The 24,328-nt window shown below is 43.1% G+C and overlaps 1 protein-coding gene across 1 annotated transcript in view; it reads right to left on the bottom strand.

Moving 5' to 3' along the window:
- The window catches only part of ZMAT4 (zinc finger matrin-type 4), a 383,151-nt gene that overhangs the window by 298,399 nt on the left and 60,424 nt on the right, over window positions 1-24,328 (bottom strand). Inside the window, exons 2-3 of the mRNA XM_040435654.1 lie at window positions 19,337-19,441; window positions 7,726-7,818 (exon numbers count right to left, since the gene is read on the bottom strand). Coding sequence (XP_040291588.1) covers window positions 7,726-7,818; window positions 19,337-19,441 — 198 coding nt within the window. The remainder of the gene's footprint in view (window positions 1-7,725; window positions 7,819-19,336; window positions 19,442-24,328) is intronic.

The following is a 24,328-nucleotide window of genomic DNA, read 5'->3' as shown; positions in this document are numbered from 1 at the left end:
TGCTTGTGAGGTAACCAGATCGCAGGGGTGTGAGGGTGGAGGATGGGAGTAGCTGTGCACGGTTTGGATACTTCCTGGTATGCAGTGATTGGAAGGGCACACCATTTACTCTCTTTGGGGCATGCTCTGGTTTTGGGGCTCTCCTGCCTGGTGTTTGTTGAGGTGCTCTTGGTGTTGATGGTTGCTGGCTGGGAGGTTCAAGGCAGGGTCCTTTGGTAGAGCTGTAAAGGCCAGTGCACTGTAATAATGCAGGAAATAATCAGGTTGAGTTAGGGTCCATTCACACGTCCGTGTGTGTTTTGCGTATCCACGTATCCGCAAACACGGACACCAGCAATGTGCGTTCCACATTTTGCCGGCACTTAATAGAAAATGCCTAATCTTGTCCGCAATTGCGGACAAGAATAGGACATGTTCTATTTTTTTCGGGAACGGAATTGCGGACCCGGAAGTGCAGATCCGCAATCCACATCGTGCGGCCCCATAGAAATGAATGCGGAACAGAATTGCGGACGTGTGAATAGAGCTCTAACAGTAAAAAGTCCTTTACTAAAGATTCAAATTCAAGCACATCAGTTACAGTTCTCAACATGCATGGACTGGCAGTTCTTATACAATGTGCAATTTCCACACTTCTTACATGTCACACGGCTGCAGTTAACAGGCAAAATTGTCTTTCTTGAGCAATTGCATGTCTCCAGCTGACTCTAGTACAAGCATCCAGGAATACTCTCTCCTACGCAATGCAATGTGTTCCAACCACCGGATGGACCTTAACATCAGATTAAGTTCTGCACCTTTTGGACACGTTGCTGTTTCACAAATGTCCTATGAGCTGCGCCCAGGCCATGTGACATTGCCATGATGTCACCGGCCTACGGGTAATAGCGAGAAGGACACGGCGCTACTGTGAGCGCAGCTGCCTTCTGATAGGTAGGGGTCCTGCATGTCGGACACCTGCCGATCAGAAGCCGATGGCCACTGGAAATATTGAGTCTTTGCATAAATAAACTTGATGTATTTGTAAGAAAAAGTAAAAAAAATAAAAAAAGTAGGAAATGCTTATAATTGTACTTCGTTATGCCATAGAATCATCCAACAAAAAAAAACTAAAACACCAAATCAGCAAACTTTGTGAAAATCTAAATTTGTTCAGCCTCAAAACGTTTGACCACAACTTGTACTACCAAAAAACCTGGCATTTAGTCTGGGCCTACAGTTATGCTTTACTCCCTTCACTGACTGCAGGATCAGACTACATAGGTAGTCTGTAGTCTGTTACCATGGAAACACATATCTCCTACCTAATAGAACAAACCTTTCAATATCTAAAAACACAGAATGTTATTTTTTATAGTTTGGTGAATTCTATCATTCTACAACCATTATTATATCTAAGCTGTCCCAGCTGACATTTATCTCCCTACCCATAAATAGTCCCTTTTGGCTCGGCTGACCATGCATGTTTATTAAACAGTGCGTGTGTTGGGGATCGGGGGATAAATTGCTACCACAAGCTGTAGACAGCGGCCTATCTCTGGATGGAACAAAGGATTGTGCATGTTGGAATTTACAGTAGACATCAGGGAATGCTCTGCAGGTCCCCAAACCATCCAGACTCTTTGCAGATCACAATGTAATCGGTAAAATCTGGCGTTCTTAAATAGAATGTGTATGGGCAGCTTTACTCAACAGTTTTTAAAGTGTCTAGAAAATGAGATGTGAAAAAGGAAGTCCTAAAATTAGCCAAATCTATTAAAAGAATTATCTCACAAACAGCATTTATCACCTCTCCACAGGATAGGTGACATTTGTATTGTTGGGAGTCCAACTGCGGGACCATCTGTGATTCTACAAAATGGGACCCTGATTCCCCTGATCTGCAAAAAAAGGTGCAAAACCTGGAGTCCCTTTTATATTGGCGGCTAGGGCCTGACATCATCTTCAAGCACCAGTTACTTTGACAACCCAGCACCACCATCTGGGCTCAATCCAGCAGGGCCATCGCTGGAGTGGAGTCCTGCAGTTGTCTAACAACTGGATGTGGCCATTGGCTGGAGCCACTGTATCTCACAGGGACTTGCAGCAGGAATCGGGTGAAGTGAATAACAATGCATCTTATTGCAATCTCCTCAATTTTTTTCCATATCTCATGGAGATCTTTATCTATAGGGCTGTGTGGCACTGGATTAAGGAAAGTGACTGGCATGTGACCAGGACCCTCCACCGGCTTGGGGGGAATTAATTAAAAAAATAAGAGAGAAAAAAACCTGAACTTGAGCCCATTGATAGGGACCGATCTTGAGTTCTTGCTTGTGGAAAAATAAAAAATCTATTGTTTCCAGTGGTTCTCCACAACTGGAAACTGCTGTTGGCCAGTAGGGTGACCATCAAATTGGGAACCCCCTGCGATGAGATACAACAAGGACATTGTTTCAATATAAACGTATTATAACAAGGGAAGCCTTTGATCCTCAGATCTTCTTCTGCACACAATGCAAGGCCAGAAAATCATTTTCCAGATCTCACAGGTGTTTTTATCCTGCAATGCTAAATCACCTTCCTTATTTCGGGTATGATTCTTGCCAGAGGTCGTCAATGCACTGCGAGGAAGACGCTCTGGGGGGAAGCTGACAAACACTTTCTGAGGCCGCTGCAAATGTTATTGTTTGTAGAATTTAACATTGACTTAAAGTCTGTCTGTCTGTCCCTGGGGCAGACGTTCTAGATCTTATTATAAGACGTATCCTTAGTGCATTATTAACAGGGCCTCCGAGAGCAGGGAGCGGACGCCTCAAGTGCTCTAGCTGGTGAGCGCTAAGACCGGTCTTCTCAATAGCTCACACCAGATAAGGATGACTCTATGCACAGGCAGAAATAGTAAAGCACCTTAAGCCGTTCATTCCTCTCAAACCCAATGTTCTGCTGCTTTCTACGTTAACAAGTGCCATCCCTCTATCTTATTTGCTGCCATATCAGTTTATGGCAAATTGTATCCCTCTGTTAACTGTTAGAGGGGTTGTTCAGTGGTAAAACAATACAAGAAGCCATACTCACCCTCACCAATCCTGGCCGGTTCAGTTCCAATGCTTACCAGGTCCTCGATGGGCTCCACCTCCTGGTCCGGGCTTGACATGCAAGAGATGTCTGCTCCGCTGATCAGGGGCTGCAATGAGTCACTGCTGTGGCCATCTTCCCCAATAAGATAGTCACTGGTCACGACTTCTAGGAGGAGATGTGTCCTCCTAGAAGTCAGCTCTCTCAGAAACAGCCAAGCCTGCTAAACCCCCATCAGATATTTATGGCATATACTACAGACAGGCCATGAATGTTTTGGGTGGGAAACCCCTAAGAGGATTGTCTCATGAAGACAACCCCTTACCAAAGATCCAACAAAGTATATGGAGGGGTATGCCCTACTTGCCCATCTCCACCACTCAATGAACAGAGGGCAGCTTCCATTCTGAAGGACTCAAACCAGCCTTGCATTACAAGGATAGACTTGACAACAGTCCTGATTCTGCAGGACAATCCTATGCACTGGGTTATGAGAGGGGCAGGACCTATGTCAGCCATGCTCAGCCAGGACCTATGTCAGCCATGGCATTTTGGGGGCATTCCCAAGCTGTATGAGGGGTGGGGCTTAAAAGTCCCCAAATAAAATTTTTGCAGGTTTGATAAGTCTTTGGTTTTACCATCTGTTTGCAGAGGGTGCCTGGTAGCTGCTTATTAAAAGGGGTTGTCTCTGACAATCCCTTTAAACTTGGATAATAAAAAGTTGGCAGAGATATATGCGCTAATATTTGGCAAAAGGCACCATGCCAAAATCTCTGGATTAACCATTAGTATATAAGATTTTCAATGACCTTTCAGAAGCAGTGGAAACTGTGAAATAGTTGAAATTAGATAGTAGTGTTCATGCAGATTCATGTACGTGTGTTACTGTTGGAGGTTATGTAATTACTGGCATAAAAACATCCTAAAAGTAACTCTCTAACCTCTATCCGCATGTTCTTTTTAGGCCCCAAATAATGTGCTGATTAATTTCTTAACATATATTACATGAGTTGGGGCTCCATTTCCTGATACAGAGCTCCAAATCCCCTGTATAGACTTAAAATATTCTTGCTACCTTCAGCCACCACTAGAGGGAGCTTACTGCACAATGGTTTATCATGAAGTTAAATGTAAGCATTGTATGCAGTTAGCTCCTCAGCTCCCTCTGGTGGCCACTGCAGGCAAACAGAATGATAACTTTTATATCTTTGAAGGAAAGTTGGAGCTCAGAGGCATCCATAGATGGACTACATATCATGCAGACATGGAAACAACATGAAATGACATATTATGTGCATAGGGAGCCTAGAGATAAAAAACATATGTATAGGGCTTAATTTATGGTAATTGGAATTTTCCTGATGTGGTCATGTCAGGCAACAAGACAGTATTCTCCTCAATTAAAGCGCAGGTAATCGGGGAGCGGAATCCACGGAACGTATTTAAAGACATGGTATAGATCTAAACCCCATCCCTAACTAACGAACCTGCGCATTCTGAAACGTGTTGGAGATGTTTCGATTCACACAGGCTTCCATACCTAGAGAGTGTGACGTCACACAAGAAGTTTCATAGGGGACACTTGCAGGCTATACTCAAGCATTCTGGCTACCGTATATGAGGTAAGCCAAAGAGAAGATACCTACCCGCAGTGACGCTTGGCATCTCAGTTCCATTAACACCTCAAGACCTACAGCAGAGTGAGATACGAACGGACTGGATGAATAAGACAAGCGACTACTTTTAGGTTCTTTAGAGAAGCGCTTTACTTGCACCAACAGCCGATTTTGAAGTATAGCATATAAGTGATATAAGAAAGAGCACAACAAGACTGTATCTGGATGTATAAGGGCAAGTATTTTCCAGCATCAAGAGGCACTATACTCCAGCGCATACATTTGAAGAATAGGGGTGATACACTTTTCTTAGTACGCTAGCGCAGATCATTTTTTTTACACATGATAGCTGTCTCTAATAATCCGTAGTGTTTGTAGCAAGGGAACTTTGGACTGTGGACATTTGCCTCTATTGCTACTATGCCAAGTCATCAATTCACTACTTTAGTGCACTTGAAGGGTTAACTTGCACCGTAATTTATGACGTTGTTTACACTTATATTGTTTTATATTGCTGAACTGCATTTCATATGTTTACTGCAATATATCCTGTTCATTTGCACTGTATTTGCACTGCAATTTGTAAGGGGTTAATACACAGCCAGCTAAGGCTGGTTTCACACTAGCAGTAAATTATTCCTGAAGGCTGTTATATCTGGCATTGCTGGATACTAACTGGCCCCGCCAGAGCCAACAGACTTTAGTGGCATTCAGAGGGGATCCGGCCTGTTTCCACTATTAGTGCTAGGAATCGGACAGACAAAAAATGCTGCTTGCAGGAGAAAAAAAAACACACACACAGAGCTGCTGTCTGGTTTAACTCTGTTATTTATGTCTGGAAAAACTGCTTAGTCATTCCCATAGACTTTTATTGAAACTCTATACAAGTCTATGACAGACTGAAATTGCATCATGTTTTCTGTTTAGGCCTCATGCACACGACAGTGAATAATGGCCGTGTGACGGCCGTCTAAGTAACGGCCGTCACATGGCCTTTTTGAGCACCAATGAAAGTTCATGGGGCTATTCACTGGCCGTTCTTTTAACGGCCAGTAAATAGTGTCCGTCCAAAAATAGGACATGTTTTCACGGTCAAACGGACCCATTGAAATCAATGGGACCGTTTTTAACGGCCGATTGACAGGAGTGCACCCGTCTAACGGCCATTAAAAACGGGTACACTTTACCCAGGAGGGGTACAAAAAAAAAAAATCACCTCATCCACTTGCTCGCAGTGCGGCAGTCTCTTCTCTCTTCATTGAGCAGGATCTGCCTAAGGACCTGCGATATGTGTGGTGATGTAACCATGTGGGAGCGCGCAGTGACATCGCACACCTTCGGCAGGTCCCGTTCGGGGAAGAGAGAAGAGACTGCTGCAGCGCGAGGAAGTGGATAAGGTGATTTTTTTTTTTGTAAAATCAACAAAAATTAAAAAAAACTGTGGTGGGCCATTATGGGGGCATTATTTAAACCAAAGGGGAAATTATTTAAGATGGGGCCCTACATTGGTGGCATTATTAAAGCTGGGGGCGGTAAAAAAAAATCATACACTATGGGGGACATTATTATACCAGGGGGCCCACATGGGGGACATTATTAAAGCTGGGGACAGTAAAAAATAAATAAAAAAATCCTACACTATGGGGGACATTATTTTAGATGGAGGCCTACATGGGGGTATTATTAAAGCTGGGAGCACTATAAAAAATTATTTACACCTTGGAAGACATTATTTTAGCTGGGGCCAAAATAGGGGGCATTATTAAAGCTGGGGGCAGTAAAAAAAAAAATCTTACACTATGGGGGACATTATTTTAGCTGGGGGCCTACCATCCTGTGGGGGTAGGTCTAGAAATAACTGACAATCAAATTCCTCCATTTTTCATGTCCGTTTTTAACAGACATGAAAAACTGATGCAAAACGGACATTAAAAACGGACACACGACCAGAAAATGGATGCACACACTGATGCAAAATGGCCATGAAAAACTGACAGTGTGTCTGTAGCCTAAGGCTACATGCACACGAACGTTGTTTGTTTCCATGTCCGTTCCGTTTTTTTGGCGGATAGGATGCGGGCCCATTAATTTCAATGGGTCCGCAAAAAATGCGGATAGCACACTGTGTGCTGTCCGCATCAGTATGTCTGTTCCGTAGCCCCGCCAAAAAATCGGAACATTTCATATTCTTGTCCGTTTTAGGCATTGTTACAATGGATCCACAAAAAAAAAACGGATGGCATACGGATGTCATCCGTTTTTTTTTTTGCGGACCGCAAAACACATATGGTCGTGTGCATGTGGCCTAAGGTTGTGCTTTTCCACTCCACCTCTCTCACTAGAAGGTTCTAATGCAGCTTGAGACTGTATATAAGGAAAGCAGTCAGAGCCCCTAGTTGTCTGCTGATAAGGACCACTGCTTAGTAGAAGAGACTCTGCCAAACTCCATGATTGAAGAAGACGCTGAGGTGGGGGTACTCTGCCACCGACCCAGTGTCACCAGCCCTTTGACCAGGCAGCCAGCCAGACAATTAAGCCAAAGACCCTTGGCCACCAGCCTTTTAGCCAGGGTACTAGCTGTCTAAGAGAGAGAGGGACAGATAGCTCAGGCCTTTCCTCAGCATGATACCCTTCTTCTGCCCGGGAGGAGACCGGAGAAGCCACCTCAGTGCACTGCCTGTATTGTTTTGCACCTGAATTCCTCCAGTAGAGAAGCCCACTGGTTTACTGAAGACCCTGACTCTCTGGACTTATTTCCCATTGAGGTGCACCACACTTTACCGAATACTCCGGAGAGCAGCAACACGTGGTGACACCAGGGGACCTAGTGTAGCGTTGGGGCCACCCTAAACCCGGCCACTGCAAATCTTATGGAAAAATCCTTTTAGATGCGTAAGGGGAGGCGTAAAAGGAGAGAAAGTATAAGGGGCAGATACGACTTCTCCTCCTTTTTTTATTTTTTTTTTATTCACTCCAGTTTTCGTGTTTGAAAAAAAACTGAACCAAAACCTTGAATGTGTGGCCGTACCCTCAGTGAGTTTCATGCACTTACTGGGTCGTCTGGACGAAGTTTTTTCGATGGAGGTCCCCCGTCCTCTGGGTGTAACATGTAATAAAGCCGGACCTTGTTGGCATGTTTCTTGCTCTGAAAAGAAAAAATAGAAAAGATAAATTAAAGGGAGTGTGTCGCCAGGACATTTACTGTTACAGCGGGCACCAGTGTCGGACTGGGGCACTGAGGGCCCACCAGTGTAACTGATTCGGGGGGCCCACCTTAGGGCTCCTGCACACAAACTTTTTTTTTTTTTCCGTGTCCGTACCATTTTTTATTTTTTTTTGTGGCCTGTATGTGAATCCATTCACTTCAATGGGGCCGCAAAAAACGGAAATGACTCCACGTGCATTCCGTGTCTGTATGTCCGCATGGCCGTTACGCAAAATGATAGCACATGTCCAATTGTTGTCGGCATTACAGACAAGGATAGGACTGTTCTATTAGAGGCCGGACATTCTGTTCCGCATAATGTGGAATGCACACACCCGGTATCCATGTTTTGCGTATCCGCAATTTTCGGACTGCAAAACATCCAACGGTCGTGTTCATGAGCCCTTACAGTGATAACAGAAATATTAAAGATGAAGTATGATGGCGGACACTCACAGCAAAATGCACAAACACACATGTGGCAGAACTTAGGCTACTCGCAATAACAGGATCCGGCAGCATGTTCCGGCGGGGGAACAGCCTGCCGCATCCGTGCTAACCGTGCCGCCAGAAGTCCGCTGTCGTCTTTGCCCGGCCACCTCTCGGCATGCTGGATCTCCGGGCCGCCCACATTATAGTGAATGGGGCTGGAGCGGACCTCCGGCGGCACGGTGGGCTAGTGCAAGCACGGATCTTGCAGGCTGCTCACCCACTGGAGTAGCCTGCCGGACCCTGCAACCGCACGTGTGAAAGTCGCCTTACACATATATATGGATATCCTGCTCTCAAGTCAGTCAGAAACAAGACACATGCAGTTCCTATCAGACATAGGAAACACGCAATGCACGCACCAAGACAGTTTTTGACATTTTTTATCCTAACCCTATTACGTAGGTGTAGCACACTTAAAGGGGTTGTCTCTCACTTCAACAAATGGCATTTACGTAGATAAAGTTAATTCAAGGCACTTACTAATGTATTCTGATTCTCCATATTGGCTCTTTTCCATCACATTATACACAGCACGTATCCGTGGTTATGACCACCCTGGAATCCAGCAGCGGTGGTCGTGCGTACACACTATAGGTGAAGGTGTTGGCCTATGCACACTTCCAGCCTTTCCCTATAGTGTGTAAGCACGGCCACCACTGCTGGATTCCAGGGTGGTCATAACCACGGAAACGTGATGGAAAGGAGGCAATATGGATCATCACAATACATTAGTAAGTGCCTTGTATTAACTTTATCTACATGATAAATGCCATTTACTGAAGTGAGAGACGACCCCTTTAACCCCTTTAAGCATAAATGTCTGGCATGGAAATTATCAAATCATAACCTCCTCAGATTGCACATAATCTACATTATAATTATAAGGGTTGTCCTACTATAATAACCTATCGCCTATCTACAGGATAGGTGATAAATATCAGATTTCTGGGGTCTGACTGCTGGAACACCCACTGATCAGGAAAAAAGTGTCCTGAGACATTCAATTACATTACCGCCAATCTATGTACACAAGGGTCTTAAAGGGGTTGTCTCTCACTTCAGTAAGTGGCATTTATCACGTAGAGAAAGTTAATACAAGCCACTTACTAATATATTGTTATTATCCATATTGCTTCCTTTGCTGGCTGGATTCATTTATCCATCACATTATACACTGCTCGTTTCCATGGTTACGACCACCCTGCAATCCAGCAGTGGTGGTCGTGCTTTCACACTATAGGCAAAAGAGTCAGTCTCTCTGGTGGCCGGGACAATGGAAGCACACATAGGCTAATGCTTTATTCTATAGTGTGCAGGCACGACCACCACTGATGGATTACAGGGTGGTCGTAACCATGGAAACGAGCAGTGTATAATGCGATGGGGAAATTAATCCAGCCAGCAAAGGAAGCAATATGGATAATCACAGTATATTAGTAAGTGGCTTGTATTAACTTTCTCTACATGATAAATCCGACTTACTGAAGTGAGGGACAACCCCTTTAAGACCACGTTCCCTTGATCATGGGGGTCCCGGCAGTCAGACCCCCATCAATCAGACACTTATCACCTGTCGTGTCATAACTGTTTCACCTTTTCACATTCCCTATCCTTAAAGGATTTCTTTGGGTGTAAAAAAAAACATTAAATAAAAATAAAAAATCTGGCCCAAAATATGTGTCAAACTAAAATAGAAATGCTCGCCTGTTAAAGGACCTGTGTCCACTTTTCTAGTTATCCTCTATCCACAGGATCGGGGATAACTAAGTGATCCGTGGGGGTCTGAACGCTCGAGCCCCCACTGATCCCCCTTCTTGAGCATATGCCCTGCCTCTCCATCCATTCTCTATGGGGTCGCTGGAGATGGCGGAGTACAGCACTGGCTATTTCCAGTGGTCCCAAAGAGAATGAATGGAGCAGCAGGGCATTTGTGGCCTGCCACACCATCAAAAAGGTGGAACAGCACCCGTTCCTGGGATCAGTGGGGGTTGCAGAATCGAACCCCACTATTCATATAGTTATGCCCTATGGCGTGGAGAGGATAACTTAAAAACCTGGACAACCCCTTTAAATCCTCCACCACCAGTATCTCTTCACATGGCAGCAGTGATGCCTGTAAATACGGAATGTCATCACTGCCGCCATGTAAATCATACGTGTCAATACTGGAGAATGTGACGCACTGTGCAGAATTTTTCGGGCATAAGTCTAACCCCCTTTGCAGGTCACAACCTTTAACAAAGCCCAAGCAAAGGTGCTAGAGGAGCAACGTGAGCAAAGGGCACAAACGGAGGGTCATAACTGAAACAGAGACATTAGGGTCACCTGAGGCAGGGTAATGGTGGGGATCCTGGAGCAGGGGTAACTGGAGAAGAGGCAATATTAGTGGTGAATTTAGAGTGGGGGCATCTGGAGCTGGGGCACTAATGGGGGTGCACCTAAAGCAGAGGCATTAGGGTCACCTGAGGCAGGGTAATAGTGGGGATCCTGGAGCAGCTGCAGAGGTATTAGGGGGGCAACTGGAGAAGATTCAATATTAGGGGTGCTTTTAGAGAGGGGGCATTGGGGGGCATCTGGAGCTGGGGCACTTATGAGGGTGCACCTAAAGCAGAGGCTTGGGGGGACCTAGGGCAGAGTCCCTCCAATGCCACTCTGAACTCTGCAGAGAGCAGCACACATACACAGATCTGAGTCTACTATAAACAAATCCCCTATTCCCCCTTACAGTCTCCTACAGCTCACTACTGTCACACACCTGAGAAATCAGCGGAGCACCGCAGAGGAGTCCTTCTCTCCAGCAACCACAGTTTTCTGACAGCAGGGAGGGTAGGAGGATGGCCAGACTTGTTCTCTCCTCCTTCACTGCCAGCAGCCCGGGAAGTTTAGAAGATACTGCGGGGCCTCCTGTACAATGTACACCAGTATGAGGCTGCATAGCTGTGCGATACTGCCACCTAGTGGCTACAATAAAAAATCTCTCCTGAGAAAGGAGAAATAATTACTCCTCTGTCTTATCTCGGGCGCAGGAGACTGGGGCCCACCGAGAAATCCCCTGTCTCCCCAGTGGGCCATTCCAAGCCTGGCGGGCACAATCGATTGTGGGGCTAGCTCAACTTAGTGATCTGTTAATGTCTTCACTGCCCCTGTCCCTGTCAATTAAAGTGCAGGGGGTGCTGCAGTTACAGAGAGAGCAGAGCCTCTAGGTGTAACGGCAATGCCCCTTTTGCTCCTTGAGACTCATTTGCATATTTTAAAACATCATTGAACACATATGAACATGGGACCAACACAGATGTCTTCAGCTGCCAAGCGCACATGTAACAGGTCAGCCTGTGTCATAGGTACAAATCTGCTGACAGATGTCCTTTAAAGGGAGTCTGTCAGCAGAATTGATGCTGTGAAACTTCTGACAATGAAACGTATAGATTTGTTTATAATCTGATGTAGTGTGAATATGAAGTTTTATTCTGCCAGGTTCTGCTCCTCGTTTATTATCTGCAGCAGTGTGAATATGAAGTTTTATTCTGCCCGCTCCTTCCCGCCTACAGTGACAGCTGTAGTGGTCTCCTGGTTGCAGTGACAGCTGTCAGGGGCAGCTCAATACAGAGAGCACTTCACAGTGAAGTTCCACCTCCTGGGCACTTGCAGAAGCAGAATCTAGCAGAATAAAACTTCATATTCACACTACTCCTAATGATAAAATCTGCACAAAAGGTATGGTTGAACTTTTCTCCCCAGCCCCTACTTATCGCTGTCAGTAGACTCAGCAGCTTAGTGTAGTCAAACTGCTAACAGACTCTCTTTAATATGCAATAACGGAACCAAATGTAAGCACCAACCACATTAACATGAGACATAAATAACATTTCTGTTATTAAAAAGTTAAAATTTAGTGACAGTTGTATTTGAATGGCTACTTTCATCTAGAAGCAGCACCACCCTTGTCCACTGGCTGTGTTTGGTATTGCAGCTCAATCCTATTGCCTTGAAAGTGCAATATCAGACACGGCCCTTGGACAAGAGTGGTGTTTTTTTTTTTTCTGAAAGAAAGCTGCCATGCTTTCCTAATCTCATAACCCCTCTTTTCGGGGAAGTGCTCTTTAAAAACTCCTGAATCAGTGCTGCAAAATCTCTGTAATTCACAAGATTATCAAGAGCAAGAAGAAACATCTGTTCTGGGCGTCTGAAGGTTGCCTTGTCATCCAGGCTGTGCGGCTGATTAATCTTGTCATTTTGTCCCTCCTCTAAACTACAAGGGGATGACGCTTGCTCGACGGTGCTCTTTTGGTGTAAGCAGATGCAAGCAAGCAGTCTTAGTATAATAAGATAATGACTACAGATATGAAATATGCAGCTTGCAGATAGCTGCGTGACTGGTAGCGGTATTAGCACATCTAAGCATGTCCGCCCAGCTCACTGCACATGTCTGATTAGTGCTTGCTCTGAGCATCCTGCGAGCGGCAGATATAAATAAGTAAGGAAATGCAAATGTGCCGGGGATAAGACAAGAGGCTGGAGAGCAAGACAGATATCAAAGAGCCTTAAAGTGAACAGCTAAGACTACAAAACAGAGGAGGCAAAGAGTCCCCAAGGTCTATTCACTGCAAGGAAGTCTGGCAAGAACACAATTCATGGAGTCTAGGCTCTTCCTACCCTAGGCCTCATCCAAAGGACCGTATTTTCAGTCTGCGACCAATGCGCATTCATTTCTATAGGTCCGGAAAAAAAAAATGGACGCACACAATGTCATCCCTGTGCCGTCTGCTTCCCTGCGGCCGGACCTCAAATTATAGAACCTCTCTAGTGTTGAGCCAACTTGTGTTTCAAGTTCGGCGTACAAGGTTCGGGTCCAGGTTGTCTAAGAATTCTGCTGTAAAGTCTACGCTTGGAAATTTTACCAGTAAAAATACAAAGCAGATTACGAATAAGGAAGCCGTGTAGAGTCGCCGGCTACAGACCTCCACAGTGATTAATCAGTAATGACTAATAATCCACATTTAATAGTATAATGCGTTAACTCCGAGCTGTGTAGGTAATAACGATGATTGGAGGTTGGTAAGTACAGTTTTCCATTTTTGATAAATTGCACCCACGCCCTCGCAGCATGGCTGTCATCAAACTTACCACAGCACGCGCCTAGGCCAGTGCTATCCATATCTCTTACCCAGCCTTCCTTTCCCGCTACCCTCACCGCTTTATCAGATGTTTCGTTTCACGTATTTATTGCACAAATTGCTTCTTTTCAGCTTAAAGGGACTTTGACATCGAGGACGTGTCCTTCAGATCGGTGGCAGCCGGACTGATCAGCAAATTGCTGGGGCCGTGGCACTTCGTGAGCACCGTGTCTGCATCGTTGCGTACCAGCCACAGCTCTGTACATCTTGTAGTGGCTGTGCCTGGTCCTGAAGTGGGACTGAGCTGCAATACCAGGCACATCCACTATGAGAAGTGTGGAGCTCTGGTTGACAAACAATGAAAGGGACAATAATAAACTTACAGTCCTTTTCAATTGGGTATTCGTTTTTCTTACCGTTGAGCCCAGGGGCGGACTTTACCACCACACAAGCCAATCAAATGCTTGGGGCCCCAGAGATCAGGTGGCCCTCTGCTGTCCACATGGAGTTGGCTGAAAAGAAATGCATAAAACGACTCTCTTTTTTTAATAAAAAACATGAAATTCCAGATGTTGAATGGGTAGGGGAGAGAATTATGTTTAGTTGCGGACCAGGGGTCACAAATCTTGTGGGTTCCCCAAAGGTGGCTTCCTAAGTCACCCTATATACTGGCTAGGAAGTGAGATAAAGCTAAGTCCTAAGCCCTGAAAAAGGCGACCCCTTAACCTTACTCTGGGCAGTATGCCCTGAGTGCTTACTGGTAAAGTCCACCAGGTCAGGAGTGGACAGTCTCGCAATATGGTGGTTTAGGCTTCTGGTCGAGGCAGTGGCTACAAATGCCGTTGCGGGCTGGCTTTTTATGCTAAATGCTCCACCTCCTCCACCGGCTCTCGTCCAATGAAAGTGAAGGAAAGACTTCAGGTATGCACCAAGGCTGTGATTGGGCTCATATGGGCATGCCTCCTGAGGGCATCTGCTCGTGTTTGATGCTGCAGCAGTTGTTGAAACCTCGACCTCGTGTTACAGATCACCGATGTTACCACTGCTCATCTGCTCTGGTGTCCACATGCTCGGTAAAAGGTTATGGAGCTCAGTGCTTTCTTTCCCAGGCTTGTGCATCATGTGAGCATTCCTCAAAAGCATACATGCAGAAGAGAAACTCTATGGAAGAGAGGATCCTCTAGATCAAAAACGTCTTCTCTATTAAAGGACTTTTCTTAGACTAAATATTGATGAGCTATCCTCAGGACAGGTCGTCAATACCAGATCGGTGGTGGTCTGACCCCAATGATCTGTTGGAAGGGACGTTGCGTCCTCTTCCCCAGCCCGTGCCGTCACGTCCATTGGTCACAGTCCCATTAACCTGAATGAGATGCGCTGCAATACCGAGCATGGCCACTACACAATGGACAGCGCTGTGCTTGTATACTACAAAGAGGCTGCGGCATACATCAGAAGTTGGGAACAGTCCCAGGACCTGTCTTGCTCTCAGCGGGCAGCGTGACTGCATTACCAGGCCAACATTGTGATATTATGTGTGATGTGCACAGCTCTCTATAACACATTTCCTAGAAGGTGTTTTACGCCAGATGCAGCATTTGGTGCCAGCTTTTCCGAAAAATGATTAGTTTTAAGTCAAACCGAGGTGAGAAAAATACATTTATGCTGTCACTTTGGAGGAATATATTCCCTTTGAAAGATGCGTCTGACAAATAATGGCTTAAAGAGGCACCAGAAGTTCAAGGATGTTATGACAGCAGCTCCCTTCTCAGGTGTGACATTAATAAGGATTCTTCTGCTGCCGCTCATGAAAGACCCCTGATGGGGGACGTGCGGAGGAAAGGTCAGTGCAAATCTGCAATGTGATCAGATATAAATACTCAGAGAAGTCGATATATTCGCCTTTCATCCTAGGACTCATTGAGGTACATGAGAAATAGCTAATATCTAGTATATGCAGGCAGTCTACCTCTGTGTGATGCTTCTGGGTGTATTCAGGATTGCAAGGTAGCAGTGTCGTACATATAAAAGGATTTACGTATGTCAGAGTCTTCCATTGGGGAACAATGCAGACCCCAGACTAGACTCCTAAATTAATTCAGCCAGTAAAACAAACACCCATATTAATCCAGAAATCAGACCCCAGACCAGACCCTTAACCAGACTTTAGATCAAACTCATAAATCAGATCCCACATAAGACCTCTAAGACAGATAGCAGACTAAACCCAAAAGCAGAATCCAAATCAGACCCCTCTAGGACTGATCCTAGACCTATAAATCAGACCCCATATTAGACCACTAAGACTGACTCCAGTCCTCTATATTAGACACCATATTAGACCACTAAGACTGACTCCAGTCCTCTATATCAGACCCCATATAAGATCACTAAGACTGACTCCAGTCCTCTATATCAGACACCATATAAGACCCCTAAGACTGACTCCAGTCCTCTATATCAGACCCCATATTAGACCACTAAGACTGACTCAGTCCTCTAAATCATACCCTATAGTAGACCACTAAGACTGACTCAGTCCTCTAAATCAGACCCCATATTAGACTACTAAGACAGATCCCAGTCCTTTATATCATACCCCATATTAGACCACTAAGACTGACTCCAGTCCTCTATATCAGACCCCATATTAGACCACTAAGACTGAATCAGTCCTCTAAATCAGACCCCATATTAGACCACTAAGACAGATCCCAGTCCTCTATATCAGACTCCATATTAGACCACTAAGACAGATGCCAGTCCTCTATAAGACTCCATATTAGACCACTAAGACTGACTCAGTCCTCTAAATTAGACCCCATATTAGACCACTAAGACTGACTCCAGTCCTCTATATCAGACCCCATATTAGACCACTAAGACAGATCCCAGTCCTTTATATCATACCCCATATTAGACCACTAAGACTGACTCCAGTCCTCTATATCAGACCCCATATTAGACCACTAAGACAGATCCCAGTCCTTTATATCATACCCCATATTAGACCACTAAGACTGACTCCAGTCCTCTATATCAGACTCCATATTAGACCACTAAGACTGACTCCAGTCCTCTATATCAGACCCCATATTAGACCACTAAGACTGACTCCAGTCCTCTATATCAGACTCCATATTAGACCACTAAGACTGACTCCAGTCCTCTATATCAGACACCATATAAGACCCCTAAGACAGATCCCAGTCCTCTATATCAGACCCCATATAAGATCACTAAGACTGACTCCAGTCCTCTATATCAGACACCATATAAGACCCCTAAGACTGACTCCAGTCCTCTATATCAGACCCCATATTAGACCACTAAGACTGACTCAGTCCTCTAAATCATACCCTATAGTAGACCACTAAGACTGACTCAGTCCTCTAAATCAGACCCCATATTAGACTACTAAGACAGATCCCAGTCCTTTATATCATACCCCATATTAGACCACTAAGACTGACTCCAGTCCTCTATATCAGACCCCATATTAGACCACTAAGACTGAATCAGTCCTCTAAATCAGACCCCATATTAGACCACTAAGACAGATCCCAGTCCTCTATATCAGACTCCATATTAGACCACTAAGACAGATGCCAGTCCTCTATAAGACTCCATATTAGACCACTAAGACTGACTCAGTCCTCTAAATTAGACCCCATATTAGACCACTAAGACTGACTCCAGTCCTCTATATCAGACCCCATATTAGACCACTAAGACAGATCCCAGTCCTTTATATCATACCCCATATTAGACCACTAAGACTGACTCCAGTCCTCTATATCAGACTCCATATTAGACCACTAAGACTGACTCCAGTCCTCTATATCAGACCCCATATTAGACCACTAAGACTGACTCCAGTCCTCTATATCAGACCCCATATTAGACCACTAAGACAGAACCCAGTCCTTTATATCATACCTCATATTAGACCACTAAGACTGACTCCAGTCCTCTATATCAGACCCCATATTAGACCACTAAGACTGACTCAGTCCTCTATATCAGACCCCATATTAGACCACTAAGACTGACTCCATTCCTCTATATCAGACCCCATATTAGCCCACTAAGACTGACTCCAGTCCTCTATATCAGACTCCATATTAGACCACTAAGACTGACTCCAGTCCTCTATATCAGACCCCATATTAGACCACTAAGACAGAACCCAGTCCTTTATATCATACCTCATATTAGACCACTAAGACTGACTCCAGTCCTCTATATCAGACCCCATATTAGACCACTAAGACTGACTCAGTCCTCTATATCAGACCCCATATTAGACCACTAAGACTGACTCCAGTCCTCTATATCAGACCCCATATTAGACCACTAAGACTGACTCAGTCCTCTATATCAGACCCCATATTAGACCACTAAGACTGACTCCAGTCCTCTATATCAGACCCCATATTAGACCACTAAGACAGATCCCAGTCCTCTATATCAGACCCCATATTAGACCAGTAAGACTGACTCCAGTCCTCTATATCAGACCCCATATTAGACCTTGTAATAGACTCCCAGGGCCCTATGCACATTACCATTTACCTTTTCTGCATTCGATATGCATTTTTTTGTCGATCAGCCAAGGACCCATTCATTTTAATGAGGATGCAAAAATGTGGACAGCAAATCATTTGCTGTCTGCATCTGTAAGTCCGTTCCTCCGGCCCACAATAAAAGATATAAAATGTCCTATTATTGTCCGTTTTGAAGACAGGGACAAGACATTTCTGCAGAAGTGAAACAAATGTCAGCATGCACAAGGAGGTATCCGTGTTTTGTGGATTTAAGACCACAAAACGGATAAAGTCATTTGCAAAAAGCCTAAGGCTGACCCCAGTGCTTTAAATAGCACCCTATATTAGACCCCTAAGACTAACTCAGTCCTCTAAACAGGGCCCCATATTAGAACACTGACCCAGTCCTTTAAATCAGATCCCCGTATTGGACCACTTAGAGTGACCCCAGTCCTCTAAATCAGACCTCATATTAGACCCCTAAGACTGACCTCAAACCTCTAAATCAGACCCTTTAACACCACTAATACTGACTCTTGTCCTCTAAATCCCACCTCAGATCAGACCCCTAACAGAGACCCGAGACCAAACACCTAACACAGACCCTAAATCAGACCCCTACAACAAACCTAAGATCAGACTCCAAAAAAATCAAAGACCAGAACGTAAAAAAAAATAATACTGACTTACTTTTCCACGCTTCTAGCTTCTCCTTTCTTCAAGGCTCTGGTCTGCAGGTACAGGCACCAGCCAGGATGTTGTATACAGCGTCCAGATGCCACATTGATTTGGCTGTCCAGAATCAATTGATCACTGTGCAGAACCCATGTTGGGGATCCCACTGAACCACAGGTGGAAAACCCCAGCATATGTTTACATTTGGACTGCCTGCAGCAACCACTAGGGGGAGCTTAGGGGCTTACTGTATACACAGTATTTCGTAAGCTTTTCTGTGTGACGACTGGTTGTTGCATTGTAACAAAAAGTGAGCATTACCTTAGATTCCTGATACTTGGCTGGACTTTGAGATAAGGCAAATAAGAAAAGCACGAAATGTTCCAGATGTAACAGAGCTGCGTTTGTTATTCTTCACGACTTGTTGCGTGACGGCATGAGGCTTTACACAGGACTGCAGGTAAATCTTCAGTAATACCATAACTCAGAGAGTTACCATTATGTACAAATGATGCAGCAAATTACACGCTCAGCTCCACTACATCTAATCATCATGTAAACAAAGTTCTTAAAATCATCTACAATCTTCATTACTGTATTTGGTTAAATACCGGTGTCGAATGCGCTCACCTCATAATGTGCCACCCTCTGAGACTCGGATATTAACTGCGCATTGCAGATTTTGCAGTACGTCTCTGTAAACAGCGCTCTGTCCTCGACTTCTGCAGACTTCATCTAAAAACGTAAAAGCAAAACGCAGTTTAGGACCGAAAAGACGACAAACATATAATTAAGAAAAAGACAATAAAAAAGTTTATCAGAAGTTTATGCCTGTAAAGAACCAGGGGGAATGGGAGAACCTGGCAGAGAGGAGATGAATTCACCACTGACAGCTGGATTGGTGCCACTTTTCAGACTGTCAGTTCCATAATAACTCAAACCAATGATCCCCATTCTTCATAGCACCCTCCTCTACTGAAGGATGAAAGTGGACTGTTCACACCACAGCCAAAAACTTATTCGGAATTTCAATTTGCAGGGAAGGCTAAGGTGCTCAACACTGATGAGAGATGGCTTATCCCAAGTAATTGCAAAAACACAAACAATAAAAAAGCACATAAAAACTGCACAGAAACCAGAGTTATAGTTATATCCTTCTATCTAGGAAGCGTCAGTATAGTAGTTATATTCTTGTACATAGGAGGCAGTATTATAGTAGTTATATTCTTGTACATAGGAGCAGTATTATAGTAGTTATATTCTTGTACATAGGAGCAGTATTATAGTAGTTATATTCTTGTACATAGGAGGCAGTATTATAGTAGTTATATTCTTGTATATAGGAGCAGTATTATAGTAGTTATATTCTGTACATAGGAGGCAGTATTATAGTAGTTATATCCTTCTATCTAGGAAGCGTCAGTATAGTAGTTATATTCTTGTACATAGGAGCAGTATTATAGTAGTTATATTCTTGTACATAGGAGTCAGTATTATAGTAGTTATATTCTTGTACATAGGAGCAGTATTATAGTAGTTATATTCTTGTACATAGGAGCAGTATTATAGTAGTTATATTCTTGTACATAGGAGCAGTATTATAGTAGTTATATTCTTGTATATAGAGGGCAGTATTATAGTAGTTATATTCTTGTACATAGGAGGCAGTATTATAGTAGTTATATTCTTGTATATAGGAGCAGTATTATAGTAGTTATAGTCTTATACATAGGAGCATTATTATAGTAGTTATATTCTTGTACATAGGAGCAGTATTATAGTAGTTATAGACTTATACATAGGGAGCAGTATTATAGTAGTTATAGTCTTATACATAGGAGCAGTATTATAGCAGTTATATTCTTATACATAGGGAGCAGTATTATAATAGTTATAGTCTTATACATAGGAGGCAGTATTATAGTAGTTATATTCTTGTACATAGGAGGCAGTATTATAGTAGTTATATTCTTGTACATAGGAGCAGTATTATAGTAGTTATATTCTTGTACATAGGAGCAGTATTATAGTAGTTATATTCTTGTATATAGGAGGCAGTATTATAGTAGTTATATTCTTGTACATAGGATGCAGTATTATAGTAGTTATATTCTTGTATATAGGAGCAGTATTATAGTAGTTATATTCTTGTACTTAGGAGCATTATTATAGTAGTTATATTCTTGTACATAGGAGCAGTATTATAGTAGGTATATTCTTGTACATAGGAGCAGTATTATAGTAGTTATATTCTTGTACATAGGAGCAGTATTATAGTAGTTATAGACTTATACATAGGGAGCAGTATTATAGTAGTTATAGTCTTATACATAGGAGCAGTATTATAGCAGTTATATTCTTATACATAGGGAGCAGTATTATAATAGTTATAGTCTTGTACATAGGAGGCAGTATTATAGTAGTTATAGTCTTATACATAGGGAGCAGTATTATAGTAGTTATAGTCTTATACATAGCAGCAGTATTATATTAGTTATATTCTTGTACATAGGAGGCAGTATTATAGTAGTTATATTCTTGTACATAGGAGCAGTATTATAGTAGTTATATTTTTGTACATAGGAGCAGTATTATAGTAGTTATATTCTTGTACATAGGAGCAGTATTATAGTAGTTATATACTTGTACATAGGAGCAGTATTATAGTAGTCATATTCTTGTACATAGGAGGCAGTATTATAGTAGTTATATTCTTGTACATAGGAGCAGTATTATAGTAGTTCTATTCTTGTACATAGGAGCAGTATTATAGTAGATATATTCTTGTACATAGGAGCAGTATTATAGTAGATATATTCTTGTACATAGGAGCAGTATTATAGTAGATATATTCTTGTACATAGGAGCAGTATTATAGTAGTTATATTCTTGTACATAGGAGGCAGTATTATAGTAGTTATATTCTTGTACATAGGAGCAGTATTATAGTAGTTAAATTCTTGTACATAGGAGCAGTATTATAGTAGATATATTCTTGTACATAGGAGCAGTATTATAGTAGTTATATTCTTGTAAATAGGAGCAGTATTATAGTAGTTATATTCTTGTACATAGGAGCAGTATTATAGTAGTTATATTCTTGTACATAGGAGCAGTATTATAGTAGTTATATTCTTGTACATAGGAGGCAGTATTATAGTAGTTATATTCTTGTACATAGGAGCAGTATTATAGTAGTTATATTCTTGTACATAGGAGCAGTATTATAGTAGTTATATTCAAGTACATAGGGGCAGTATTATAGTAGTTATATTCTTGTACATAGGAGGCAGTATTATAGTAGTCATATTCTTGTACATAGGAGGCAGTATTATAGTAGTTATATTCTTGTACATAGGAGCAGTATTATAGTAGTTATATTCTTGTACATAGGAGCAGTATTATAGTAGTTATATTCTTGTACATAGGAGCAGTGTTATAGTAGTTATATTCTTGTACATAGGGAGCAGTATTATAGTAGTTATATTCTTGTACATAGGAGCAGTATTATAGTAGTTATATTCTTGTTCATAGGAGCAGTATTATAGTAGTTATATTATTCTACATAGGAGGCAGTATTATAGTAGTTATATTCTTGTACATAGGAGCAGTATTATAGTAGTTATATTCTTCTACATAAGGAGCAGTATTATAGTAGTTATATTCTTGTACATAGGGAGGCAGTATTATAGTAGTTATATTCTTGTACATAGGAGCAGTATTATAGTAGTTATATTCTTGTACATAGGGGCAGTAATATAAAGGCAGCTGGTAGGTAGGGGCCCCTTTACAGATTCTGCATTCTAGCCAAGTCACACCTTTGTTGTAAACTTCTTGCAGACTTCTCTCACATCTCTGTGGCAGCTCATGCATTTGCTAAACTGGAGGTTAATGTCACAGGCAGCAATTCCTTCCAGCCTGCACTTGCGACAAACTGTCTCTGGCTTATGTAACAAAGAATGTGTGACCCCATGACAGCCATTCTCTGAAATAATACATACATAAAGCATTAATTCCTTTCTGCCGCAGTGTTTCACAATCTTGGATTGCATTTGCCATCCTCGGATCACCGAATTTACTTTCCCTATTAGGCTGTGCATGCAACTCTTCATTGAATGTCCATGGTGGAGTGTCAAGGCTTCTCCCTGTTATGTTTCTTTTGTCCTCTGAATTTTTTTTTTTTTTACAGCCACAGTGACAAGAGCGCAGCACACGTCACCGCTGTATGGAGAAGCCAATGTGCTATTCTGCTACCTGCGCCTTGCTGATAAGTCAGCAGTATTGCTTTGAAATTCAATTACATTTTGGCAAGTTTGTGGAATAGAGCACTGGGTGAAGAAGACACTTTGAAATAAAATTGTCAATAATATCCCCTGCTATCTCTAAACCCTGATATGAAGACTTGGACCGTATATACGCTCTTCATCTTACACGGGTAATTAAAAGGTTAAAACCATTTTACAGCGCTCAATAATTTGCTGGCTTCCAGAATTCGTACGGTGTTTCTAACGATGTTCAGCCACAAGCGCTGCTACGATACATCGTCATCAAGAAAATCTCGTACACGACGGGTTACAATTCAGGCACAAAAAGCACGTTTTTCAGCTCTTCTTTTCACTGCAGTTTTTCCTGTTTGATAGTGGTGCGGCCTCTCCTGCAGGCTCTGCACACAGCTTTTTGCTCCCGTGCAAAGTATGGGACTGTTTGGGCACTGCATGTGAGCACAAAAAAGCTCTACTTTAGAAAGCACTCTCAGTTTCCCGCTGGTCTTCCATTCCCTCAGTCACCTTGGAGCACTTCACTGTTCCGACTGCCTCTCCCGCAGGCTCTGCACACAGCTTTTTGCTCCTATTTTGCAAAATTTGGTTGCATATTGACAAAGTATGGTGCTCAAAAAGACTCTGTTTTGGAAACATAGCATTCTCATATTCCCTCAGGTCTTCCATTCCCCTGGGTCACCTTGGAGCACTTCACTGTTCTCACCGCCTCTCACACAGGCTCTGCACACAGCTTTCTGCTCCTATTATGCAAAATATGGTTGCATGTTAAAGTATGGTGCCCTTTGGGCACTGTATATGAGCACAAAAAGGCTCTGCTTTGGAAACATAGCATTCTCACATTGCCTCAGGTCTTCCATTCCCCTGGGTCACCTTGGAGCACTCCGCTGCTCTGACCGCCTCTCCCGCAGGCTCTGCACAGAGTTATTAGTTCCCATGCAAAATATGAATTAATGTTGACAAGGTATGGAGGGAAAGGGTGGGGGTTCATAAAATATCACAACTATATATAGAAGGGAACCTCAAGTCCTTTCAAGAATTGCAGTTAGACTTCCAACTGCCAAATCGGGTGTTCTATCAGTATCCACAGTTAAGGCAGCAACGTGCATTCCATGCCAATGATAGACTTGGTGATGCAGGCCAGGCTTACGCGTAGGATTATCTCCATGACCTATGCCAAGCTATTGGGTAAAGAACTAAAGGATCCACTCGCTAGACTTAAGAGTAAATGGGAAGGGGATGTGGGAGAAATGTCAGACGAAATGTGGAGGGATGTTCGGGGGGCAGTACCCACAGTTTCTATGTGCGTGGCACATAGAAGATCGCAATTGTTTCTATTACATCG

This window comes from Bufo bufo, chromosome 6 (assembly GCF_905171765.1).
Source record: "Bufo bufo chromosome 6, aBufBuf1.1, whole genome shotgun sequence".
Classification (NCBI taxonomy): Eukaryota; Metazoa; Chordata; class Amphibia; order Anura; family Bufonidae; genus Bufo; species Bufo bufo.
This window is presented reverse-complemented; position numbering and strand designations above follow the sequence as displayed.